Here is a 25563-nt window from a genome sequence, read left to right on the forward strand (position 1 = left end):
AAAAGGCTTCCAAATGTACGGCATCCAAACTGGGCATACAATGGCTGGCAGCCTAGAACATAAATCAAGTTCTATATGGGATGGGGGTACCAGGATGCAGAGACAGGCAGCAAGACAACAGACTGATCAACAGCCCAAAATTAAGTCCTCATGGACTTGGGCATACAAATACAAAATGCCCTTCCAGAATGTTGACACACATAGTTCACTGTTGTTCAATTTATTCAGATTATTGCTTTGTAACTACCAAGGCATGGCCTATGGGTGTAAAATTACATTTGGTCTTCCAGTAGCGCCCAGGGTACTCAGTAAGTGAGTGAGGAAGCCCTGACACCACTGAGAAATGACAGCATCGGAATATTATCAGAGTTAGAGGATCTAACTCATCTCATATACTCATATACAGGAGAGCAGGCAGTTAAATCACCACAGGGATTTTGGGTTCAAAATCAACTGGGCAAGGAGCCAATGAGAACTTGTGTAATGTGCAGAATATTTTGGGGATGAAAATACAGTTGCAAGAAAAAGTATGTGAACCCTTTGGAATTTCAGGGTTTTCTGCATTAATATCTCCTAAAATGTGATCTGATCTTCATCTAAGTCAAGGGTATTAAGAAATATAATGTGCCTAAAATAATACTTTCTTTCATGTCTTTATTGAACACACTCATTCAACATTCAAAATGGTAGTGGAAAAGGTAAGAGAACCCTTGGAATTAATAGCTGGTTGACCCCCCCTTGGCAGCAATAACCTCAACCAAGCGCTTCCTGTAGCTGTGGATCAGACCTGCACATCGTTCAGGAGGAATTTTAGCCCATTCTTCCTGGCAGAGCTGCTTTAGCTCTGTCATATTCTTTGGATGTCTCATGTGTATGGCTCTCTTCACATCATTCCATAGCATCTCTATTGGACTGAGGTCTGGGCTCTGACTTGGCTACTCCAAAAGGTGGATTTTGTTGTTCTGAAGCCATTCTGTTGTGGAATTGCTCCAGTGTTTTGGCTCATTGTCCTGTTGCATCACCCAACTTCTACAGAGTTTCAGCTGACATACAGACATTCTCACATTATCCTGAAGAATTTTTTGATACACTTGGGAATTCATCTTCCCCTCAATGATTGCAAGCTGGCCAGGCCCTGATGCAGCAAAACAGGCCCAAATCATGATGTTTCCTCCACCATACTTTACAGTTGGGATGATGTTTTCATGATGATGTGCAGTGCCCGCTTTATGCCAGATGTAGTGCTGCATGTTCTTTCCAAATAGTTCAATCTTAGTTTCATCAGTCCACAAAACATTTTGCCAATACCGCTGTGGAGTGTCAATGTGCTCTTTCACAAACTTCAGGCGTGCAGCAATGTTCTTTTTAGTAAGCAGCGGCTTCCTTCGTGGTGTCCTGCCATAGACACCCTGCTTGTTCAATGTTTTACGTACTGTAGACTCATAAACACAGATGTTAGCCAGCTCCAATGATGCCTTCAAATCTTTGGCTGTCACTCAGGGTTGTTTCTTTACCTCATTGATCAGTCTTCTTGTGCTCTTGGGGTCATTTTGACTGGGTACCCACTTCTCAGTAGAGTAGCCACAGTCCCAAAGTGTTTCCATTTGTAGATTGTTTGCCTAACTGTAGACTGGTGAATTTCTAAAGTCTTTGAAATTACTTTATAACCCTTTCCAGCTTTATGTAAATCAACAATTCTCAATCAACAAAACTTTTTAGTGAAGCATGGCTCACATAAGCATATTCTTCTTGTGATGAGTAAAGTCAAAAAGTTTGAGTGGTTTTTATCAGTCAAAGTAGCTCTAGTCCACACCTCCAAACTCATTTTCTTAACAAGACTCCAGGTATGCTAACACCTGACTCCAATTAGCTTTTTTGAGGTCATTAATTCAAGGGTTGACATACTTTTTCCATTTGCACTATGAGGTTTTTATGGTTGCTCTCAACAAAAACATAAAAGGTCAGAATTTTTTTGTGTTATTATTTTAGGCACATTATATTTGTCAATACCCTTGACTTAGATGAAGATCAGATCACATTTTAGGAGAAATTAATGCAAAAAAAAACCCCTGAAATTCCAAAGGGTTCACATACTTTTTCTTGCAACTGTAAGTCAAAATAAGTGACATCTTCAGAAATTATCTTTGGGGCTATTGGGGGTGTATCATATGACTGTGTACTTGTGATCACCTAGACCACAGAGTAAAAATAACTCTCTCTATTAATGGAGTGTATGCACTACTCCATTCTGTTCTGCTCTATGACTTTCCTCCTCTCAGTCTGATCTCACTCTCTCTGCCCAGAGTGAGGGAGCAGGATTTGTTACTAATCCTGATAGACCTTTAGTAGCCACCCAAGCACTGGGCAACAACTCCAGCCCTCCTACCAAAGTTTGTCTTAAATTACACTGCATTGCTTAGCTTTACCCACAGTGTGCAAGTGACTTACAAGCTTTAGCCATCTGTCCCTCTTATTTGGATTTTGCACCAGGACTCTCTGAGGTATGCCTGTAGCCAAATACAGATTTTTATCCTAAAGAGGTAAATTTAGCTTTTAGGTGCCCCATAGCAGATCTTTCCACTTTTCACCCACCATTCTCCTCAGTACAGAAGCAAAGGATTAACACATTACGCCCTGTGTGGACTCTACATGTGCTTGTAAGCATGACACCAGGTTTCAGGAAAGCTGATCATCTGTTTATGTCCTGGGGCACACTCCATGAATGCAAGCCATAGGCTGTCACACTGGAGGCCATATCCCTGGAGTGAAGGTGTATGGTCTCACAGCCTATTCCATCAGAGGCATGGCCTCTTTGTGTGCCCCGTTTAAGCGAGTGTTAGTGAATGAGAATTATGACAATGCACATTTTTATAGACTAGATGTCTCTGGGCCATCCTTGGCACAAACAGTGCTGGAAACCAGTGCTTTAGGATCTGCATATGATTCCCTTCCCTGATCAACATATTTTATGAGAGCTTATGCAACCCAGGAGTGGTTTATTTTCCCACAGTGAAATACCTGACAAAGTTAGAAAATTAACTTTGGGTTACTTAATGTAATCATTCCATATAATTAGAATACTTGAATTATTTTAGGTTTCAAAAAATTATTCAGTCTTCATTTTGCGAAACTCTCTCACTAATTTACACCACAGCAAAGACTTGCCTGAATCTGTAGACAAGTCTAAATTATCTAAATTATCAGCGCAGCTGGCCTAGTGATTTCATTTAATGGGCCTTTTTTTCACTGATTTTTTCAAGGGCCTCAATCCAGCAGGAAGACATTTTTACATAATAGTAATAAAGTAATGGCAGGACAAAAAGGCAGCAAAATAGTACTAATGGTGTGATTTTCATGCATAAATCAAGCAAGCTTGTTAATAGCGAACCTTGAGTTTTATGTAGTGATTATTGAAGGCTAATGTTTTTAAGACATTGAAAATATTATGTGGTGTAAAAATAACAGGGCCTGGGCTCAGTTCACCACAGATTTGATTGGTTGCAAATACAGTATGATATCAGCAACTCATTTGTCACTGACTGAGATTTTTTTCAGAATTTGAATATGAAAAGCATGTGCACTGAGAATTTGAATTTTTTTTTCCTCTGAACTGAACCCACCTTTTATATTATAATATTAATAATCAACTTGTAATAATGGCAACATAGAAAAAAACTACATAAAATGACAACAGTAAGATCATGCTAGGAGCAGAGACATGGAAAAGTGGTATTTGCAGGTATTCTGTCAACCAGTATTAACGAATATTAATTTTCAAATGAATAATTTCCCTTACTGAAAGTTGTAGAAATTGAAAAATATGTCTCTGGTTCTACCATGGTATAGTACAACAACAGCTGTTATACAGTAGCTTAAAGGTTGGACTTAAAGCTCGATTAAGCGATATGGTCGGTGAAGAGTCAACACCCAGCTCTGTAGCTCTTTCAACTACATTCCATCCCCTGGTCAACATGCTTTGATTCTCAAGTCCCAAGAGAAAACAATTATTCTTTACTGACATATGAACTGAATGGATGCTCCTTGCTCCTAAAGAAAAACAAAACCAAACAAAACAAATATAAGAGTCATCACATAAAGCCACATTTGACCATAAATCCTTCAGCTGTGTAGCCTAGCTTAATTTTGAGAGATCCAATCACATCTAAAGGATTTAATTACCCTCCTGTAACTAAATCTATTAACTAAACCCTGTCCACATATTCTGTTTCTTTCAGATATCCACCACATTTCCTGAGATAAAGATACTATAACTTCCATGTCACTGTGACTTTAAAGATCATCCTGAGGAGTGGAGCTGGGCCATTACTATGCAATACTACTGGCTTTTTATGTTAATAATCGCTTAATGTAGCTTTAACTGCAAAAGATAGTTAACTTTCAGAACTCTGACAGAGACACCAATACAGAGATGCAGAGGAGAGAGAAGGCAGGGTAGACAGAACCATACAGCCATCCGCAGTGTGCTGAAAAATATAAAAGTGAGAAACACAATGACTAGCATGCAGCTCAACACACACACACACACACACCACACACACACATAATTGACATGACAGCTATAATGGTGTTTTTTTTTTTTTTTTGAGTGTGTTCACATCTATATTGGGTGGATGGTGTAGCTCTTCTAATATACAGCCTTCAACTGTTGGGGCAGTGCAGCAGGACAATTATCCTAGACATGCACAAGCAAAAGCAAAGAGGGCATATTCGCATATTCTTTCCTTTCTTAATGGACTATTTTTAACTGCCCATATCAGACACCTGGCTTTGAAGACACCAGACTTGTGCTCATGTTTATGGGTCACAGAATTGAGGCTGCTATTGACTGCATGAAATTTAAATATATGTTTATCTGTCCAGTAAAATGTTAGTACAAAGGGGGTGAAAGGAGATAAAATGTTAAAAATAAAGGAGATTTGGGTGTAACTTTAACTCCAAAGTCAAATTAATCAAATGTCCTGGAGTACAAATCCAAAAATGACATCCTGACCTTCTGTTTACAAATTGCACTGAATATGGTTTCAACAGAAAGTTTTGTTTTCAATAGTGAAAACATCTTATGGGTTTATGCACTATTTTATATCTACAGTGTATTTTTTTCTGTTTCTTAAGAATTTCGAAAGGAAGCAATTTAAAACACACAATTCACACAGTTAATTAAAAAGAATATGGCTATATTTTTGTAATTGTCAACAAATCCATAAAATAGCCAAATCCAACAATATTTAAACTTAATACTTTTTGAGTTGCCCACCCTGTCTGTGTTTCTCAGTTTCTCAGGAAGCTCATAGGATCCTACTGAAGATTTGAATGTTTAAAAATGGTTCCCAATTATATAGTTTCATTTTTAAAAATGGCTCAGAAATTCCCTAAATCAGCTGAACGCTGTAGCTTTTAGCAAATACTGCACACTGTTTCTGGAAAGAAACGTTGCTATTGAATTCTTCAAGTGTCTTTTTCAGTGCTGTGAGCAACTAAATTCCACCCCCTCCTATAGTGTGGTGGAGGCACAAATGTAATCCATCAATAAAACCAAAACTAATCTGCATGGAGGGAGACAGAGTCATCTCATGTACTGTCTCTATGTGATGAAATTTGCTCTCTAAATGATTATACAACTTTGTCAAATGATCCAATTTCTATCAGAATGATATGCATGAAAAACCTGACTAACAAAAATTTTTTTTTCAGAATGCTGAATTAACCATTAACATTACAGGTCTGTAATTTTCTAGCAAGTTTACTATTAATTGTTACTTTTTATACTGAAAACAAAGACAAAGTTCTGAGACAGTTACTAGAGTTATTAGCCATTTAATTTTAGCTAGTCCATTTGTCACTGTACCTTGAGAATAGGAATATAGAATATATTTTGCTCATGAATTGGTATCAACAGTAATTTAGTAATGTTGTGATTTGATAAGTGCTGAGAGTTAAGTATATGATGGACACTGAAGGTAATTCTGTCACAAGACTATCACTGCAGAAAGTGGTATGATAACTAGTGGAGGGTAATTAGCCACTGGCTGTTTTGCTTGAGACCGTGTCTGTAATTAGGTAACTTAGGTCTACTGCTAAAACATCTGTCATAGCTGATATATCTGTATGCAAATCCAGATAAGAGTGACTGGGTTGAAAACACTGTCTTGGGCAATGTTTAAGACTGGGTACCAAACTTTGGTTCTTTTATGGCACAGACCAAAATGCTTTGATACTACTATTTTGATACCAAGGAGTTAATCACATGATCAAGATCTGATAATGCTGCCGGTGATTGGCTGTAACGTTACATGTGGTAGAGGCAAGCAGGATAAATACTTACATGGTTACGCCCACAGACAGGGTTCATGTGTATCTGTGTTGTGAACTACAGTGTGTGTGTCAAAGCGGTTAAAAAATGCAACCAAGGTCAAAAGTGTGTCTCCATTTTAGCAAGACTGATGCCAGTAGTGCGCGATGCAATATTTGCAAAAAGACATCGTTGCTAAGGCTGGCAACACAACCAATTTCAGTATTTGCACGTTCACAAAATCATTTTACGAGCAGAAAGTTGCTCCGTGTTCAACTGCAGAAAGATTTAAAGTTCCTTAGTATGCAGCAGTGAGCATCAGACACTGACTTGTGACTTGTTCTTTTGCATTCACAGTTCTTTTGAACTGAAAATTATTTGTTGTATGTTTTTTATGTTAGAAAACTGCTTTAAGTGGAAAAATACCAAAGCTGAAAAATATAACTCAAGATTTGCACCTTAATATGTAATGTAATTTTCTTTGTTAGAATTGATTTGATAAAATTAGCATAGAAAATAGTATCTTTCAGGAACCGGTATCAAAGTCAAGGTATTGGTATCGAAAATTTTTGAAAGATACCCAGCCCTAGCAATGTTACTATATTACATGCTGTTAGAATAGCCAGCCAGTCACAGCCATAGACACAACAGTTGCCAGAGCCACACTGTGGCTTTAGCCACAGCAAAGGCTGCACCCACTAACACTGTGGTCAAAGCAAATGGCTACTGCTACAGTCAGAGCTTGGCTTTCCTTCATTATTAGTGGTAGTCAACGATCCTAAGCAGTGGTGCGTTCCAGGAGAGGCCACATTAAACACCTCTCTCTTTTGGCTGTGTTATTGTACTTGACCTCAAACGCCTCAGAAATACATTTTCTAATGACGTAGTTATGTTAGATGGCATTGCCCTGGCCTTCAGCTATCAGGCTCCTCTACTGTGAAACCTTTTCCCACTTTCGGGCCGGAGAGACAGCTTATAGTTAGGGTTGGGTCAGGCTTGCTTGAACCATCCCTTAGTTATGCTGCTATAGGCCTAGACTGCAGGGGGATTTTCCATGATGCACTAAGCTTCTCTCTCTTTCTTTTGTGGTCTTTTGTCTCTCTCTCTCGTCTTCTGTCACTCTCTGCTGGTATTTCTGCCTCTGGAGGTGTAGAGTCTGATCTGTGATGACAAGCCTCCTGCTGCTCCTACAACCCCACTCAACACCTGCTGTTTTATTTAAATGGAATCTGAACTATGCTATGTCCTCCTGTTCCTGTTTTCTAACCCCCACCCTACCCCCCCTTTCTCAACCCAACCAGTTGACGCAAATTTTCTGGTTTCTGTCTATAAAAGGAAGTATGCCCTAGCCACGGTCGCCAAGAGCTTGCCCATGGTGGCAACTGTTGGATATCTATCTATAATTATTAGATTAAAATAATCTAAACCTGCTCTATATGGAAAGTGCCTTGAGATAACTTCTGTTGTGATTTGGCGCTATATAAATAAATTGAATTTACATGGCTCCATGACAAAGTCTCTCTGTCTTCTTTTCAGAGTGAAAAAAGCAAAAGCAAAATTACAAAAAGTTACAAAACTGGATTGTTCAATCATTTATACCTTCTCTTCTACATCAATGGAGTGTTTTTGGTCTGAAGGAAGAATGGATGTTCTATGCCAGTCACACTTGCAACTACAAATGGCATTTTCTTTTTTGAAACCAGTAAAATCAGTTAGGATTAATGCCATAGAGAGAGGTTAGTCTTTGTTTCTTGTCTCCAGTCCAGATTAAGCTCCAGAATAAGCACTGATAGCCAGGCCCAAACAACTCAGTTCTTACCTTCTGGGCCCCTTGAATAAACAATGCAGTTGGAACGACCACACCTTACCTACTGTGGCCAGACTGGCCATTTCCTGATTTCATGCCCATGCTGCCAAAAAACTAGGCTCGTCAGGAACCAAAGGAGTCCTAATTAGCTGAACTGCTTCCTCCACTCCTGTCTCCTACTCCCATATGCAGCTAGAAGTGGTATTCAGACTCCTGGCTCCTCAGTCTGTTGATCTAGTTCTGAGTTATATTTCTGATGAATCTCTTGTGCATTTACTAGTCTTGTGCCTCTTCTGTGCCTCAGTGAGATCTCCTGTGCCAATTCTGCTGCCCTGCCACCTCCATGGTCATTACCTCTGCCTGTTCATCTTCTAGTCCACCATTCACCCAGCAACCTCCAGCCAGTCTCCGCCATTCCCACTTCACTTGCGTGCCTGCCTGCCCCCTGCCTTTGTCGTCCCTCATCATCCCTTCATTCCCTCCCACAAATTCCATTAAAACCTTCTACCTTTTCACAGCCCGCCTCTGTGTCTGCCTCTGGATCCAAAACAAAACGAGCTTCAACATTTGTTGAAAATATCTTTTTGAGTAGGTGCAGTTTGATCAACTAATTGACACCCTCAAGATATGAGTCTACTTGTTCTGCTCCATTAATAGGCAGGTTTTGTTCAGAAAAAATTACAATTAATTTTTTATAATTCAAGTTGCCCTTAACTTCTGAACTGAAAGCTAACTTCAGCATCATCCAAAGACATCTGAAGGTTATCTCTAGTGGGCTATCTGCATGGTGAGATGCAGACACCTACCACAGCAGACTAGTAATTCATATGCTACACTGTAAACATTCATTATGGATTCAGAGGTTAATCCACAATAAATATTAGGAAGACTACATCTTAAAATTGGGAAGTGATGTTTGTTTTTGCAACATGCCTACATGTCACATGGCTCCCATTCATTTGGCGCCAGCTCATGATAACAATGCACATAATAATGCAAAAAAGACTTTCACACAGCAGAGCTTCAAGTTCCACTGTGAAATGAGAAGACAAAAAACAGATGTGGTATTAAAGGACCAGAAACAATTAGAGAGTATAAAAAATACAGCTGCCAACATTGCACCACCAGAGCAGAGCAGTGCTGTTAAAGACATCTCATTAAAGCAAAACATTCCATGCCTAATATGAGAGACAGTCAAGAGGACTTGACAGTCACAGAGACAATTCAAGAGAATATTACACCTCCAGCCAGTTGCAACAAAGGATGATACTGGAGAGCAACCTGCATAAAGGTTAGTTATACAGTACCAGTCAAAAGTTTGGAGGCACCTTCTCATTCAATGGTTTCCCTTAGTTTTAATTACTTTCTACATTGTAAATTAATCCTGAAGACATCAAAACTATGACGGAACACGTGGGATTATATAATAGACAAAAAAGCGTTAAACAAAACAGACAATATAAGTTTTATATTTTAGATTCTTCAAAGTAGCCACCTTTTGCTTTGATGACAGCTTTGCACACTTGTGGCATTCTCTCAATCAGATTTATGAGGTAATTAATGGAATGGTTTTCAGTTAACAGGTGTGTCAAGAGTTAACTTTCTTGAATTTCTTGCCTTCTTAATGTGTTTGAGACCATCAGTTGTGTTGTGCAGAGGCAGGGTTGGTACACAGTTCTATACAGTGAACAATCCTATTTGACTACTCCTCTAAGCCATATTATGGCAAGAACCTCTCAACAAATTAAAGAGAAATGACAGGCCATCATTACTTTAAGACATGAAGGTCAGTCAATCTGTAAAATTTTGAGTACTTTGAATGTGTCCTCACTTGCAGTTGCAAAAACCATCAAACACTATGATAAAACTATCTCTCATGATGACTGCCCTGGGAAAGGAAGACCAAGAGTTACCTCTGCTGCAGAGGATAAGTTCATTAGAGTTACGAGCCTCTGAAACTGGAAATTATGAAACTGCAAATTAATCGCACATTAGATTAGAGCTCACATAAATGCTTCACGGGGTTCAAGTAGCAGACACATCTCAACATCAACTGTTCAGAGGTGACTGTGTGAATCAGGCCTTCATAGTCAGTTGCTGAAGAAGAAGAATAGAATTGCTTGGGCCAAGAAACACAAGACATTGACATTAAACCAGTAGAAATCTGTACTTGAGTCTGATGAGTCCAAATCTGAGATTTTTGGTTCCACTTGCCATGTCCTTATGAGACACAGAAAAGGTGAGCAGATGGTTTCTACATGTGTGGTTCCCATCGTGAAGCATGGAGGAGGTGTGATGGTGTGAGGGTGCTTTGCTGGTGACACTGCTGGTGATTTATTCCAAATTTAAGGCACACTTAACCAGCATGGCTACCACAGCATTCTGCAGCAACACGCCATCCCATCTGGTTTGTGTTTAATAGGACCATCATTTGTTTTTCAACAGGTCAATGACCCCAAACACACCTCCAGTCTATGCAAGGGCTATCTGACCAAGAAGGAGAGTGATGGAGTGCTGCATCAGATGACCTGGCCTCCACAATCACCCGACCTAAACCCAGCTGAGATGGTTTGGGATGAATTGGACCACAGAGTGAAGGCAAAGCATCCAACAAGTGCTCAGCATCTCTGGGAACTCCTTCAAGACTGTTGGAGTTCCAATCCAATCATGAAGCAGATTGAGAGAATGCCAAGAGTGTGCTGAGCTGTCATCAAAGCGTGGCTACTTTGAAGAATCTAAAATATAAAATATACTCTGGTTTATTTAACACTTTTTATTGACTACATAATTCCATATGTTTCCCTTTATAGTTTTGATGTCTTCAATATTAATCTACAATGTAGAAATTAATAAAAAATAAAGAAAAACCTTTGAATGAGAAGGTGTGTCCAAACTTTTGACTGGTACTGTATATTTTATTCTAGTTCATATCAGTATCATAGTAAAACTTTAAATTAATTCAGATTGTATGATCTGATGGAATTACACTTAAGCATTTCCCTCTTGTGGTTGCTATCCGTCATGACTGGCACTACAGGTCTTGGTCACTAATAAATTTTATCTGTATCTAAAAGAGAAAATTTGTGAATGCCACAAATTCTTCCAAATCACTTGTATGTGCCACTAAAGAACAAATCTCTTGGTATAACTAGTTCTTCAGTTTTCCATTCCTGGAAGACATATAGAAAATGAAAGAAAATATGGACACAGACTGGAAAAGAACTAAGGCAGCAGTGACTCATGCCACCTGTGGAAAGGAATAAAAATGATCACAGGCTAGATAACATCATCGACAGCTGTGTTAACAGATTGAGAGCCATGCGAGTAGCTGTAGTGTCTGCACTGGAGGACAGAAAGCAAAGCTACCAGCAGTGTGTGAATAAGTCAGAGTAAAAAGTATAAAGTCAGTATAATCTCTGTATAATGTCTGATTGAGTCAGTGTGTGTCAGTATGCAACTGTCTGGATAATTCAGAGTGAGTGAGTGATTGATGACATTTCTATCTTCTCTCCTGAAGCACTGTTAAATGGCACTGGCCTCCTGCACACTATAACCTGCACCTAAACAGAATGTAATGAGTATTTCTGGCAATGTCCAGAGAAATACGTCCAGACATATTCCGGAGTTCAAATGTGAGAATGGCTCAAGTGTACTTTCTGCATCCACCAGTACGCAAGGGTCCATTGGTCTGTGATGTGAATTGTGTTATCAAGGGATTTAAGTGAGACTATGTGGGGACAACTGTGTACCCTACAATTAGCTGTGTCTGCACGGACCACTACACTATAAGGACACTGACTGCGTTCCTCCAAGCAGACTAGAAAAAAAGTATATTAAGAACAATGGTATCTGAAACTGTCTGTGTATGCGTCTCTTCTCTGTAGTACTGAGCCCCATGAGGATCAATATTGTTTACCTTTATGTAAGTCAGGCAATAACTTGTATAATGTAGAACTGGCCTATTCTGTGAATGGAGAGAAGACAATGAAGGTTTCACAGATCTAATAGTGGGTTTCAATCAGGTTTAAGGTATCAACTGGGATGTCAAACACCCTCTCACAACAGGTGGATCAAAAACAGAGAAACACTAGCTGTATTGTATTGCTGTTAATATTGCCATTTAAGCTTCCCTTAAGCATTTAAGCTATTGGCTGCTATGGCGCATTAATAGCATGGTCATTGTAACACACAAACTGAACGTGACTCCTTTCCTCAATGACTGTTTGTCAACTCATTTAATATTTTAAGTCCTGTGTTGTTTTAAGTAGTGTGGCAGGGTTGTATATTGTGTCACCAGTGTGCACAGACAAACAAAATAGGGACCCAGTCATAAAAACATTGCTTCATAGTGATACTTGTGATCAAACACTCCACAGTGTACCTTTAGGTATGTCTGGGTTCTCTGGGATTTGTTACACATAGAGGTGTATTAGTTGACGACTGCCTTCATTTTCTCTTTAATTAATACCAAAGTCCAAGCAACCTTCCTAAGAAACTGCAGAGTAGTGTCCTTGAAAATTCTTGAAAAATATGGGATCTATAAAGTGTTACTGAACAATATTTCAAGGAATTTTACATAAACCACTTAGAAGCTTGCTACTTTGAATACCGAGAGACAGCAGTAACCAGAGTCTCTGGGTTTATTTATTCCAGCCGAACTGGAATAAAACCGGAAGCTCTCAGGGATTTGGATACACTTATCTGTGTAAAATATGTACTGACAAGATAGAAATAAAAGATGTCAGAAGACACAGTACATTTCTAATGTAAAACAAACACATGTAAAATGACATGTATGTAGACACACACACACACACACACACACACACACACATTCATACACAAGTGTTTAGATCATAAACAACAACCTCTTGATACAGGTCTTGAAGAGCCAATTCATCATAATTGGTCAAAAAACCTGCAACCAAATTGTCCTTGTGTGAAACAATATGAAATCAGTTTAAATGGAAATGTATTAAGCAGGGAATGGCTGACAATAATTCACTTTGATCACTGTATCTTCCCTGTAGAAATTACCCTAAGGTAAAAAGAGACTACATAATACTAACCCATTGCAACACATATTTAGAATTACTGTGATGAAGTATTTCTTTAAGACCTGAAATCTAAACAGCCCTCCCCCAGTCATCACGGCAACCACCGCTAGCCATTGGTCAGAGGTGGTAGCCATGGTAAAAATACAAACCACTGGTATGATGTCATCAGGGTAGGTGGATTATTATAACAACGAGTAAGCCGCCATGCCCCATTCATCACACTCGCATACTGCAACACCCAACTGGCACTAAGGCTTGGGAACAGACTACATCGCTCCCCATTGTTGGATATTTGCCTGACCAAGGTTGCACATGACCACTGCCACAGCTCACACACTAGCTAATTACCACCTCACTACTATAGCAGGCAGTCAGCCAGTGTTTTCATTACTGTAGAGAACTGAGGGAGGGAAATTATGAATCCACTCACCACTATAAGTCAAAGCACAAAGCATTTGCATGAATTGCTTTTTAAAGTTTTGAGTGTGGAGAAATGAGCTGTGTGAATGGGGAGAGGGACAGTATGCTACGCAGCAGTTAGTAGTGTGAATGGTACATGGCAGTGCAGTTTGGCTAGCATTGTTATACTGATCCACCCACCTTAATGGGGATCCTTTGGGCGTGGCAATGCCGTAGCCCTTGGAGTCCAGGTTTCCTCCCACTTTCATGGTGTCACAGGGTTTCCTCTGCTCAATGTACTCGTTCATGGTGGATTCCAGCAGGTAGGCATACTTCCCTTTGGATTTCCTGACACGCAAAACACCCTCCGATGTTTTCTTGACAAAGACGGAAGGTTCTGCTGATTTCATGTACTGCCACATCTTGTCAAATAAGGCGATTTTAGAGCGCTAAAAAAGAGAAAGTCAAAGATTAGTTAACATAGCAATATTTTCCAGCTTCTCCTGGAGGATTCCAAGGCGTTCCCAGGCCAAATGAGATATATATTGTCTCCAGCGAGTTCTGGGTCTACCCTGGGGTCTCCTCCCAGTTGGGCATGCCCAGAAAACCTCCAAAGGAAGCCGCCCAGGAAGCATCCTAACCAGATGCCCAAACCACCTCAACTGGCTCCTTTTCAACGCGAAGGAGCAGCAGCTCTACTCCGAGCTCCCTCCAGATGTCCTCTCTCAGGCTGACACTCTATGGAGGAAACTCATTTGAGCTGCCTGTATCTGCGATCTTGTTCTTTAGTTCACTACCCAGATCTCGTGACCATAGGTGAGGTTTGGAAGGTAGATCAATTGATCAATTGCCTTCCGGCCCAGCTCCCTCTTCACCACAATGGTCCATTACAGTGACCACATTACTGCTGACGCCTGCCGGGCAGCAGGCAAAGGCAGGGATCCAGGCAACTCCAATGCCTATCCCCACAGGTGGTGGGTCCACATGGTGGCGGGTCCATGTAACTTGTTCAGACTGAGTCCGGCCAGGCCTCATGAGTGAAAGCCTGGCCACCAGACACTCACCCCAGTTTTAATATTAATTTTTTCACATCATAGTAATTAGCAAAAAATTAATCATGGTGGGCATTTACATTTTCTGGTCTTTCTGGTAAAGCATATTGAGCTGGACTTGCGTGTCAAATCTCTGAATTGTGGTCCGTGACCTTTCAAAAATCTCATTATGTTGGAATTATTTTTCAGTTCCAATTATTGGGCCATGTTTCTAGCTCATACCAGTTCACAGGAATTTGAACCAAAGTGGCATACAGCAAATAATACACAGAGCAGCAGGCAGCAACTGGCCAGTTCTAATCCATTTTTTCCCAACTTAAGGAAGCAGCTCAAAACTAAAGCTGCAGCAAGGAATGAGTGGATTTCAGGCTTGACAAAGCCATGCAAAGTTTACTTCTGTGAGACCGAATGTAGCAGGAAAAGCATCATCTTCCCCTAAAGGAGGTGAACCTCCAGCATTCCAGGCCACCTTATAAAGGGATGAGGCGCCCTTCATGGCCCCTCTCTTGCTCGTTGGTCTCGAGTCTGCTCCTTCCGGGTTGTCTCGCTCCGGTCTCCCCTGGCAGGTAAGGTAGCAGTGGCTGCCTCGGTCATGCCGTAGAGAATGATGGAATTCATTGTTGATCACCGCTCATTTTTGTTTGATTACAGCTGATCGGGCTGCGGCCTCGTTGCCGGTGTAGTGCTTGGCAGGCTGCTTTCTGCCATCTATTTGGGGTGCCTCGCTGCTGCCGCTCGTGTGCGGAGCATGCCACCGCTGCTCCAGACTGAGCTGGGCGGCTGTTAAAGAGAGAGGAACTGCTGCTTTGCCTTGGCGTATTATTTTGCTGGTTTGCCTTGCTGCTCCTCCAACCCGCTTGCTCGGCCGTTGGCCGTGTACCGACTGCTGCCGACCGTGGCGCCTGACGGCTCTGCTCGCGGCGGATAGCCAGCACCAGAGTCGGCCTGGTCGGCCCTGCACGTGGCATAGGCCTATTTTAACGAGCGGATGAATGTGTGGGGGTTTTCCCATTTTCTTTGTCTTTTGTTTTATTAGATCGTTTAATTGTTATTGGGGTTATTTTCTGGGATTGGGATGATTTTTATTTTTGTTGCATTTGTGTTATTTCATTTTCTTTGATTAATCTTTGGTATATTTGAATTATTTAGGTAATTTGGTTAGGTTATTGGTATTTTGATATTAATTTGTATTTGTTAATTAGTACTTTTGAATTCATCTTCCTTTCTTACGTGAGTTTAGATTATTTTGGGGCAGCAGATTTCGTTGAGTTCTCGAATTTGTAATTTGTGGTCTGACCACCTTTGTATTTATATGTTGATTTGTCTTTTTGGTAAGTTTTGCTTTATTTGATTTCCTTTGGGTATAATTTATTTATCTTTTGTTTCTTTTCTTTTTTTTCAGGCTGAGGGCTGAAGGTGGTGGTCCTGGGGTCCGATGTGGTGGTTTCCCCTTCCTGTGTGCCGTGCGTCTCCTGGGTTCCTGGTTCTCCTTCACTACTTCACATGTGTGTGCTTGCCACGTGAGACTGGGGTGATCTTTGTTTTTCTTTGTTTATTATGGGATTTCTCACCCCCTCTGTGACCCGCTCCCTCCACCGGTAAGCCTCAGCCCTGATTAGTCCCCCCCACTTTGTTACAGTGTGTGTGTGGCCTTTTTAGTGTTTATTTTGTAATAAAGTATTTGTTTTTACCTGGAACCACGTCTCCTACCTGTTTGTATGACGGACCTGGGCACCTTATGGGCTCTACCATCACCAATTTATAAGTCTCTGGGTGAAATTCCCAGGGTGGCGTTGTCTGGTTATTTCTTATTCACAGTCCCTCTCGTATCGCCACACAAGCATTCTATTTTTTCACCATCAGAAAGCCTCAATAACTATGCATTCAAAGTTACACCATTTGCCTGCTCTTCATTGACCAAAACTTGGTGTGTATGTTCAGGAGCTGTGCAGGATGTTTCAAGCAGTATGATGTAATATAGTGCTTACCCCAGAGCATGCACACAAATTTTGTTTAAATTCTGTCTCCCCAGTTTTAAGGTATTTGTAGCATTTGCTGTGCCACAAATATATACCCTGGACTCTGTGGGTTGAGCTCAAAATTTTGAGCCCCGGTTTGGGGTGTGGTGTGAATGGTTGTTTTTTTTTTTTTATTATTTAAAGTATTTTAACTAGACCAGATATTAGAGGCATTCAAGCCCCTAATGCAATTCACGCTCGGCAAGGCAAGGCAGGTCTGACCCGCTGGTCCACAGGAATGATGCAAGGCTCAGGTTTAGAGCAGCACAGAGATTGGAGGAGTTTCCACCAAGGTAGCAATGGTTTGCTTGCTAGGTTTTCAGGTATTTTCCAACTTTGTGTAAAAGCACCACCTAGAGGCCAAGATGCACCAAATTTTGTAGATATCTTCTATAGATAGAAGATTGATAGAAGCTTCTAATTAAAACAATCCAGAGTATGATGTGAGGTTATACATGTATGCAGCTCAGCTGTCCTTACCCTAAAGAACTCCTTAGTGGATCCAGAGTCCAGGGTTCCATATGCTATCTCTGTCTGTTTAGCCAGGTCTTCAGCACTCTCGATGGGAGAAACCATCCTCTCCACAGTCAGAAAGGCAGCCAGGTTGGCAGTATATGATGAAATGATGATCAGCGTGAAAAACCACCACACACCCCCAACTATACGACCTGACAGAGACCTGCATGCACAAACACACACAAACAGTCAAAATGATGTTGTCATTAATCGATGTCGCCAAAATCCTTACTGACTTCATACAATCTCTCATTTCTTTAATTGATCTTGTCAAATCAACAACTTTACATTGTTTTACAATCTTTATTAGGAAAAATGGAGTGAACCACAGAACTTACTGTTGAGTTAAGCCAATAAGTGTTCATTTAAGTTCCAATAATGAATAAACACTATTTGCTTCACTAATAACACAAAAATCATTTTCCACATTGAATGTATCATCCAAACATTCACAGTAAGGGTTGGAAAAAGTATGCATACATCCCTGCATAAATGCTAACAACATCAACAAAAGCTAACTTGTGTAGCCGCTAAGACTTAGCAGCTAAACAATCAAATACTATTTAGCAGCTCTAGAATGACAGGTACAGATAAAAGGTCAAAAGAATAAAAACAATTTAAAGGAATCATTGGAGCTGGTTGACATATCTTTTCGTGTGTCTACCATTTGCAATAGTGTTACAACGAAGCACCGGTGATCTCTATGGCATGACATGGGCTAAAAAACTGTAGGGATGCTTGAGGCACATTGTTATGACAAACCCTTGATAAATAAAACATTCAATAAACAAACTGATTGTGATGAACTTTCTGTTGTTAAACCTAATAAGGTGCTTGCATCACATATAACTACTCTGTCTACACACAGCACTATTTCTATGTCTACCTAAGATGGGGTTAATAAACACTGGCATATCTTGGCATCTGACTGTAAAACTGGTAAAGCCTTCGACCCACCTCCTAGATTGAGACACATTACAAGCAGACATCTTAGTATAGGAAATTACCTGGTCAAATCTGATATACCAATAACACCCACACATTTTTGGACAGCATGCCCAGTAGTAATTTTAAGAGTAATAATTGTGTACAGTATAACTCTCTCAAAGATAATAAGTTCACTCATCCTTCAACTGGCAGTTATATTTTTGTTAAACGCATAACCACATGTAAACACTATTTACTTAAATGCCTATGTGATTTACTTTGTGTTGGTAATCTAAAAATATGAATTTGTAGACATAAATATTCCATTAGGAATCATCAAATCTCCTGTAGCCAGAAATTTAATTACCTATAATCATAAGATTTAATTACCTTTGTGTAATGACTCCTCCTTCCTGAGTGACTCTGGTTCTTGGTTTTGTTTAGAATTCATTAATTCTCCTGTGTTCTAGTGACTTTTACTTCCTGTTATTTTAATATTCATATTTTTTTGTTTTCAATAAATCCCCTTGTCTGCATTTGGGTCCTCGTCTCCAGGTCTGGACTGACCCACAATTCCCAGTGGCCTGGGCCCTCGGCTGATTGGCCTGCCTGGCACTGGCACCCGCCCACAGACAAAACAATATGCGTTTGACAGTCGTCACTGATAATGGCGATTGGTCAAAATGTCAGTAATTTCTTTTTTTCTTGGAATAATTTATTTTTTCTTTTTAGAATAATCAAGACGAGCACAGCACACAGGCAGAGCAACAGAGAGGCAGTGAGGCAGAGGAACGCGGTTGCCTTTAGATGGACTCCTCGAAAAAAGTCAGCAGCGACAGCAAGTGAGTTCATTGGTTCTTCAAGCTGCAAACTTTTAGCTTAACATAACATGATGATCACTAATTGAGATTCATGGCCCTGAGCTGTAATAATGACCCCGGAACTACTTACTGTCAAAACTTCATTCCACTTGTAAATTTTGCTGTGGTTTGTTGCAGTACTGTTATATCTTCCATTAGCCCAAACATAAAAGCTACTGTATATTCCAACCTTGGATATACAGTAGATCCTATATGGGATTTCCTAGTATAACCTACACAAAATATTGGTTAATATTATGTGCTGACAGGTGGCTATTTTAATACCTAGGCTGCGAGGCTATACTAGTCTGTACACATATACTGTACAGAATTTTTCTTGTCCAATAAAACATTTTATTTGCCCATTGTGAACATAAATGAATTGTTTCCAGGTTAAATGCTGATGAGGGAGAAGACTGAAAAAAGGAATGCTACAGTGATGATCACTAACCAATATACATAGAGTAATAAGTATTTCACATTTGTTTTTACAAGGTAATGAGAATGCATTGCTTATTTTACTGCATGAAAAATTTGGTGGGTCCTGCTGGGCCAAACATACCTTCATAGGTGGGTTGCTGCCTGAAGAAGTTTGGGAACGCCTCTTAAGGTTGGACAGTCTCTTATCTGTCTAAGTTGACTTTTTCTAATGTTACTTAAATCACATAAGGTGATGTTGCTGTTGACCACTTCTTGTTTTTACTGTTGCATTGAATATTGTTGTTGGCATATTATATTTACTATGGTAAGCTGGCATCTAAATGATTTACTGACAAAATAATACAATCATGTTGTTTAGCTTAACATAATACCATGTCATTAATATAGAAGTCCTGTTGTGACTGTTGTATTGAGGGGCACAATTTGATGAGGGTAGGGAAGAGAAAAGCACTGGACTGGTGGATTATAGTTTTATGTGAATGCCAGTCTATATAGAATAATGAGCTTTGGTGATTACTTAGCCCATATGTATGTGTGTGTGTGCACTTGCACGTGTGTGAGCATATGCGTGCAGTATATGAGTAGGGGTGGCCTGGATAGCCAAGTTACTGGCTGGGGGGTAATTGAGAAAATAAGTTACTACAGTGTTTTTGTAGTTATTATTTGGCCATTACATATTTGGAATGGTTCAAAATTCATACTGAATGATGTGCAGATCTGATCTGCAGCTACTGGAAGAGCTTGTTTGAGGTTATTGCTGCCAGAGGTCGTTTTGAGTCATTAAATCAAGTGTTCATTTTACATTTTCCACCAGTACTGTGAATGTTTAATGGAGACAAAGTATATTGTAACTGTGTCTGTAATTAGATTAGGTATATTGTGTTTGTATTTGTAATTTGATGAAGTTGAATCATGAAGATCAGATCGATGACTAGTTATTGCAGAAAACCAGGTAATTCAAAAGGGTTTACATACTTTTTCTTGCCACTGTAATTTGTATTTGCTAATTACATTTGTAGCAAATATTATGCTTCCTGGAAACAACATATTGACAAAATACTTTGACATGGAGAATATCAAAACTTGAGCAGTGACCTGATATTGTGTCACCCTCATGAATACTGAGTTTCAACAAAAACTTCTCAATATACTATAGTCTGACACTATTCAATCCATATCTACAACCTTGGAAACAGCATCTGACAGTGTTGTAAAGCAAAATCATGTTTAACTGGAAAGATCAGAAAGTCATTCATTCATACTAACAGAATGTGTCATACCTTGGTGAGATGTCACAACCCTGCCGCATAAAAGCACCCAAAGAGAACCAAAGGGAGTTAAAAATCCCAAACTCATTGGTGGATTCGGTTGTTAGCGGCAATGCTCCATCCTCTGGCTCCTCTAATGTCCACTCATAGGGGCTGAATCTGGATACCTACAAGATAATATTAGCATTTATTGCTTTGATTTTTTCTGTTGCACAGTACTTACATGAAAAAACACACTCCGCTTTAGCAGAAAACTATTGATTGTCATACAGGAGAATTCATACAAGCAGGATTTTATATAGACAAACACACTAGCAGCATGAGAAATTTGAGTGACTATTTGTCATATCACTACAGGCATGCTGACAGTTACGCATTATTTCTAGAGCATAGAGGTCGGCCGATTCATTCATCAAGCAACATAGTTACTTTATGGGAGAAAAATGGCAAGGCTTAAATTCTTATCTTTCAAAGCCTTGTATATTTATTGGTATATATATTGATGTTGTGACAGCAAGCTAACCAGCTGTAGCTTACGGTTTGTAGTACCAGAGAATTCCTCTCTCTGAGGCTGTGTCGGCCAGATTAACTTTACACTTTACACACGCTGCAGTGGTGCCATGTTCCGACACACAGAGCTGCTTCTTAGTAATGACAGTGGTAAAAACTAAATTTTAAAAAGTGTGATCACACTTTTCTGTAGTTGATGTTGACTCAAAGTGCAGTAAATTGTTTGCATGTGAGGGCAGAAACATGAGCAATTTGTTGAAATATCTAAAAAGAAAGTGCATATAGCTTTTCTTATTTCCTTGCTTTCTTTTTTAGAGACCAGGAATCGCATTGCATTCTGGGTTGTTGCCGTCAAGTTCTTGTTCACGAAGAATCAAAACATAAGACAGATGATGATAGGTAACAGGGATGAAGACACTAAAGAACAATGAGTGTGCCGTAGCATTAGGCTAATTTTAGTCATTCACATTTACAATACATAGACTGCATATAAAAAGATGAATGAAAAAAATCGGGGAATGTGAGCATCAATAGCTCCACAAAATAAAGTGACCATTGTTGTGTTCATGGGGATCAACTCCTTCAATTACCTTTATTTTCTGTAAATAACGTTCTTCTGCTTCCCCGTTCAGTTTCTCTAGTAATGGTTTACATTTTACATCTCATTGATACTTTGTATTCTTACTTGATATTTGATGTTACGCTTTAAAATCTTTACATCTTTTACCTTGTAGTTGCACTCAATTGTAGGCAGGAGCAGTAGCTTGTAACTTTTTAGTAATTGTAATCGTAGGAAGAATTATTATTCCTGTGACACTAAAATCGCATTTTTGAGGGCCTAACATGCTCAAAAATTCACAAAATTTTGCATACACATCAGACCTGGGAAAAATTGACATCTGATATGGGTCTCATTCACTTGGCACTGTAAAATGGTTCCATAGCGCCCCCCTGGACATACTCAAAACCCCCTTGCCATTGGGGCTTAGTTTCTTTGAGGTAAACGAAATTCGAAGGCATGATGTAACATGCCGAGATGCGCCAAAAAGTCTTATGACATCATGGCCTCAAAACTACAGGTCAGCCATTTTAATTTTAATTTGAAAATGTTGCTCATTTTTGGCAATTTTTTGGCATTTGGGGATGTTGTATTTGATCGAATTCCTCCTACAGTTTTGATCATATCAACCTCAAAATTGGTCAGGATACTTTAAGGCCTTTGTGATTAAAAGTTAATAAAAGATTTTGTTGATGTCAAAGGGTATGGCCGTGGTGGCACCTCAAATTTCCATGACTCGCCATGAAACAGGTAGTTGCGTTTAAATTGCTGTCAGCACCAAATTTCACAGTGTTGATAAGGGTTCCAGCATGAACATACCCACATGTCAATATTCAGAAAACTTATAGCGCCACCTACTGGCCACAGGAAATGACATGTTTTAGACTTTGACGTCCTGTTACTAGCAGGTTGATGTGATCCACTTCAGACTTGGTCAGGAAAGCCTTAGGCCTTATGGTGCCTTATTGTGAAAATCTTGATGTTCCGTTGAAGGGTGTGTCTGTGGCGCTGTGGTGAATTTCAATGTTTTCGCCGTTAACCAGGAAGTTGATGTAACTCATGCATACATTGTCTGATCTGCCCCAAATTTCACAGGTTTGACAACAGACCTGTCCTGAACACATCTACATTCAGGTATAGTCATAGCACCACCTATTGACAACAGGAAATTACGTGTTTTATCTAACTAGGTTGATCTGATTCACCTCAAATGTGGTCAGACAAGCATTAAGATCACAATGGTGACTGTGAGTCTTCATGGGATGCCCTTGCTGTGTCGCCATGGCAAATTTCGATGCTTCGCCATTAAACAGGAAGTTGTTGTAACTCCCACATGTACTGTCCAATCTGCCTCAAATTTAAAATATCTGATAAGTGTCACGGACCTGAACACATCTACATGCCAATATTCAGCCACTGTCATAATGCCATCTACTGGAAACAGGAAATGACATCCCATTTCACTTTTGGTCAGAAAGCGAAAGCAGGTAATTGTCCAGTCTGAGGACAAATGACAAAGGCTTAAGCCCCTCTTAGGGTCTATATGTGCAGGTGGCTGCCTTCATCCATGATGGAAATGTGCAACTGATCGGGGACAGTAAGGGACTTCTGACTTGTTCGTTCTGTGTCTGGTGGACACGCAGTTGCAGAGCCACGTCGTTCAAGCTGTGGGGACCCTGCCACCGAGGGTCCCCCGACAGGCGTGGGGTGCAAGGGCTCGTTCAACACTGTTTGCAACTTTAATTATTATTATTATTATTATTATTATTATTATTATTATTATTACCCCTGATTTCTAAATATAAGCATCCGCATCAGGCATAGGAAAACCCATATTGGCCTACCTCTACTAGAGAAAATTGCAGCTGTTAAACCTGAACATTTTATTGCACTGTACGTGCATTTTGGTTCAGTGTGTTTAACTGTATTTTTCCCACATCAAGAGCTTTGCCTTCTGGCTAAGCTCCCTCTTCGCCACAATGGTTAAGTACAACATCTGCATTACTGCTGACGCCACTCCATTCCATCTGTTAATCTCCAGCTCTACACTCACTCATGAACAAGACCCTGAGGTACTAAACTCCTTCACTTTGGGCAGCAACACACCTCCAACTCAAGAGGGAACAACCCATCATTTTTCGGCAGAGAACCAGAAATGAAGGTGCTGACTCTCATCACTCAATGGACATAATGCAGACCCAAATTTTTGCTGGCTATCTACATAGTTCATCAACATTTTCACATCATTTCATGAATTTCATATGAGAACATGTTATGTGCATTACTGAGATATAATTTTATTTTTAGGTTTCAATTACACCAGCACATTTCAGGCAGAATAATCATGCATTTGTATAACACGCCACATTAGAAACCTCTGACAGCCATGGTGACAGGTTAGTACCTGAGAGTTTTGGTGGGAACAAAACACATCTACAGTATACATTCCAACAGACTCACTTACCAGAAAGAGTACAACACTAACTCCTATGTAGGCAAAGACAATGCACATCCAGATTTCATAGGCCAGTGGGTCCAGAAAAGAGAAGACTCCTGGTTTGGATTTCTGTGGCTTTTTGATCATGATGGAGATTCCCAAAGACATGAAGGGTTTGGAGAAATCTATCACCTCCTCTCGAACAAGAGTGATTGTCAGGGGAGCAACTGCTATATCTGCTTTCTGTTGGAGAGAGAAAGACAGAGACAGAGTGTGTGACCATATGTTCTATTCATGGACTTCGGTAAGCTGTTGGAAAGAAAAAAAAAAAAATACACTGCAAGACAAACCTCACCATGGACCTTACTATTTTTTAATCAATATGTTCCCTCTCCATTGTCTAGAAGGGTGTCCTTATCCAGTTTAGCAGATACTTGGCAGACAGAGCTTTCAGGATATAAAATCTGGTCCATGTGCTCACTCTTGTCCTTCCCCTACTACATGACATCCACCCTACAACCTCTTCTTTTGCTTTTACACATTCAGCACTTCCACAGTGAACCTGCCACTCATCCATGCACTTCTTTCACTGCTGATGTTGCTGACCTACACAGCCTACTGCTTGTCTGGTATTAACTTTAGTTTAAAAAAATGATATCTGTTTAAAGCAAATGTCTTGCATGGACTCCCTTTCTGTCATATTCCCTAAGAACACAAGACCACATTTTTAAGGTTTACTTTTATTTTATTTATTGCATGACAGTTAACTGTTTAAGCTGTAATGCCAAATAAAATAATGTGCTATTATAAAAACATGTTGACTAAAATCACATACAGACACATATAAAACAGATTGTTCCAGTCTCTGATTATGTTTGGCTGAGCCATATTCAAGCCATATTCAGACACTGATTTTTCCTTACTAGTCAACTGATGGAGTCCATTTTGTCTCACTAGTAAGACCGAACATGTAGGATATGTCTTTAACACGTGGGTATTATCTTTAACTAATTAACACTTGTCTGCACTAGTACGCAACTGGTGCACAATTTGTTTAACATGTTGGACTTTGTGTCGCACTAGTTGATGACTAAGGTGTACTAGTAGACATCTTAGGCACTCTAGTTTGACAAAGCTGCGCACTAGTCGACATCTGTGTGTGACTAGATTTTATTTTTACTTTTTATCTGGAATTTAGTTTACTCTAAGGAAAACACTGTTAGAAAGTGGGTTTTGTGGCAACAAGAGATTTGAGCTATGCGATTTTATTTTTGCACATTACACTAAAATGGATTACCGTATTTTTTGGGCTATAAAGCGCACCGGATTGTAAGGCGCAATAAGCGAAACAAAACGCAGGTCATCTTCTTGCTTCCTTCACTTCCATACCATTGATTCATTA

The 25563-nt window shown here is 39.8% G+C and overlaps 1 protein-coding gene across 4 annotated transcripts in view; it reads right to left on the reverse strand.

Annotated features, from left to right (window-relative positions):
- The window catches only part of LOC108900100 (glutamate receptor 2), a 104873-nt gene that overhangs the window by 23681 nt on the left and 55629 nt on the right, over nt 1-25563 (reverse strand). For all 4 annotated transcript variants that reach the window (XM_018700948.2, XM_018700947.2, XM_018700946.2 and 1 more), the window contains exons 13-16: nt 24189-24404; nt 20668-20822; nt 17124-17322; nt 13775-14022 (exon numbers count right to left, since the gene is read on the reverse strand). In XM_018700948.2, coding sequence (XP_018556464.1) covers nt 13775-14022; nt 17124-17322; nt 20668-20822; nt 24189-24404 — 818 coding nt within the window. The remainder of the gene's footprint in view (nt 1-13774; nt 14023-17123; nt 17323-20667; nt 20823-24188; nt 24405-25563) is intronic.

This window comes from Lates calcarifer, linkage group LG5, assembly GCF_001640805.2.
Source record: "Lates calcarifer isolate ASB-BC8 linkage group LG5, TLL_Latcal_v3, whole genome shotgun sequence".
Taxonomy (NCBI): domain Eukaryota; kingdom Metazoa; phylum Chordata; class Actinopteri; family Centropomidae; genus Lates; species Lates calcarifer.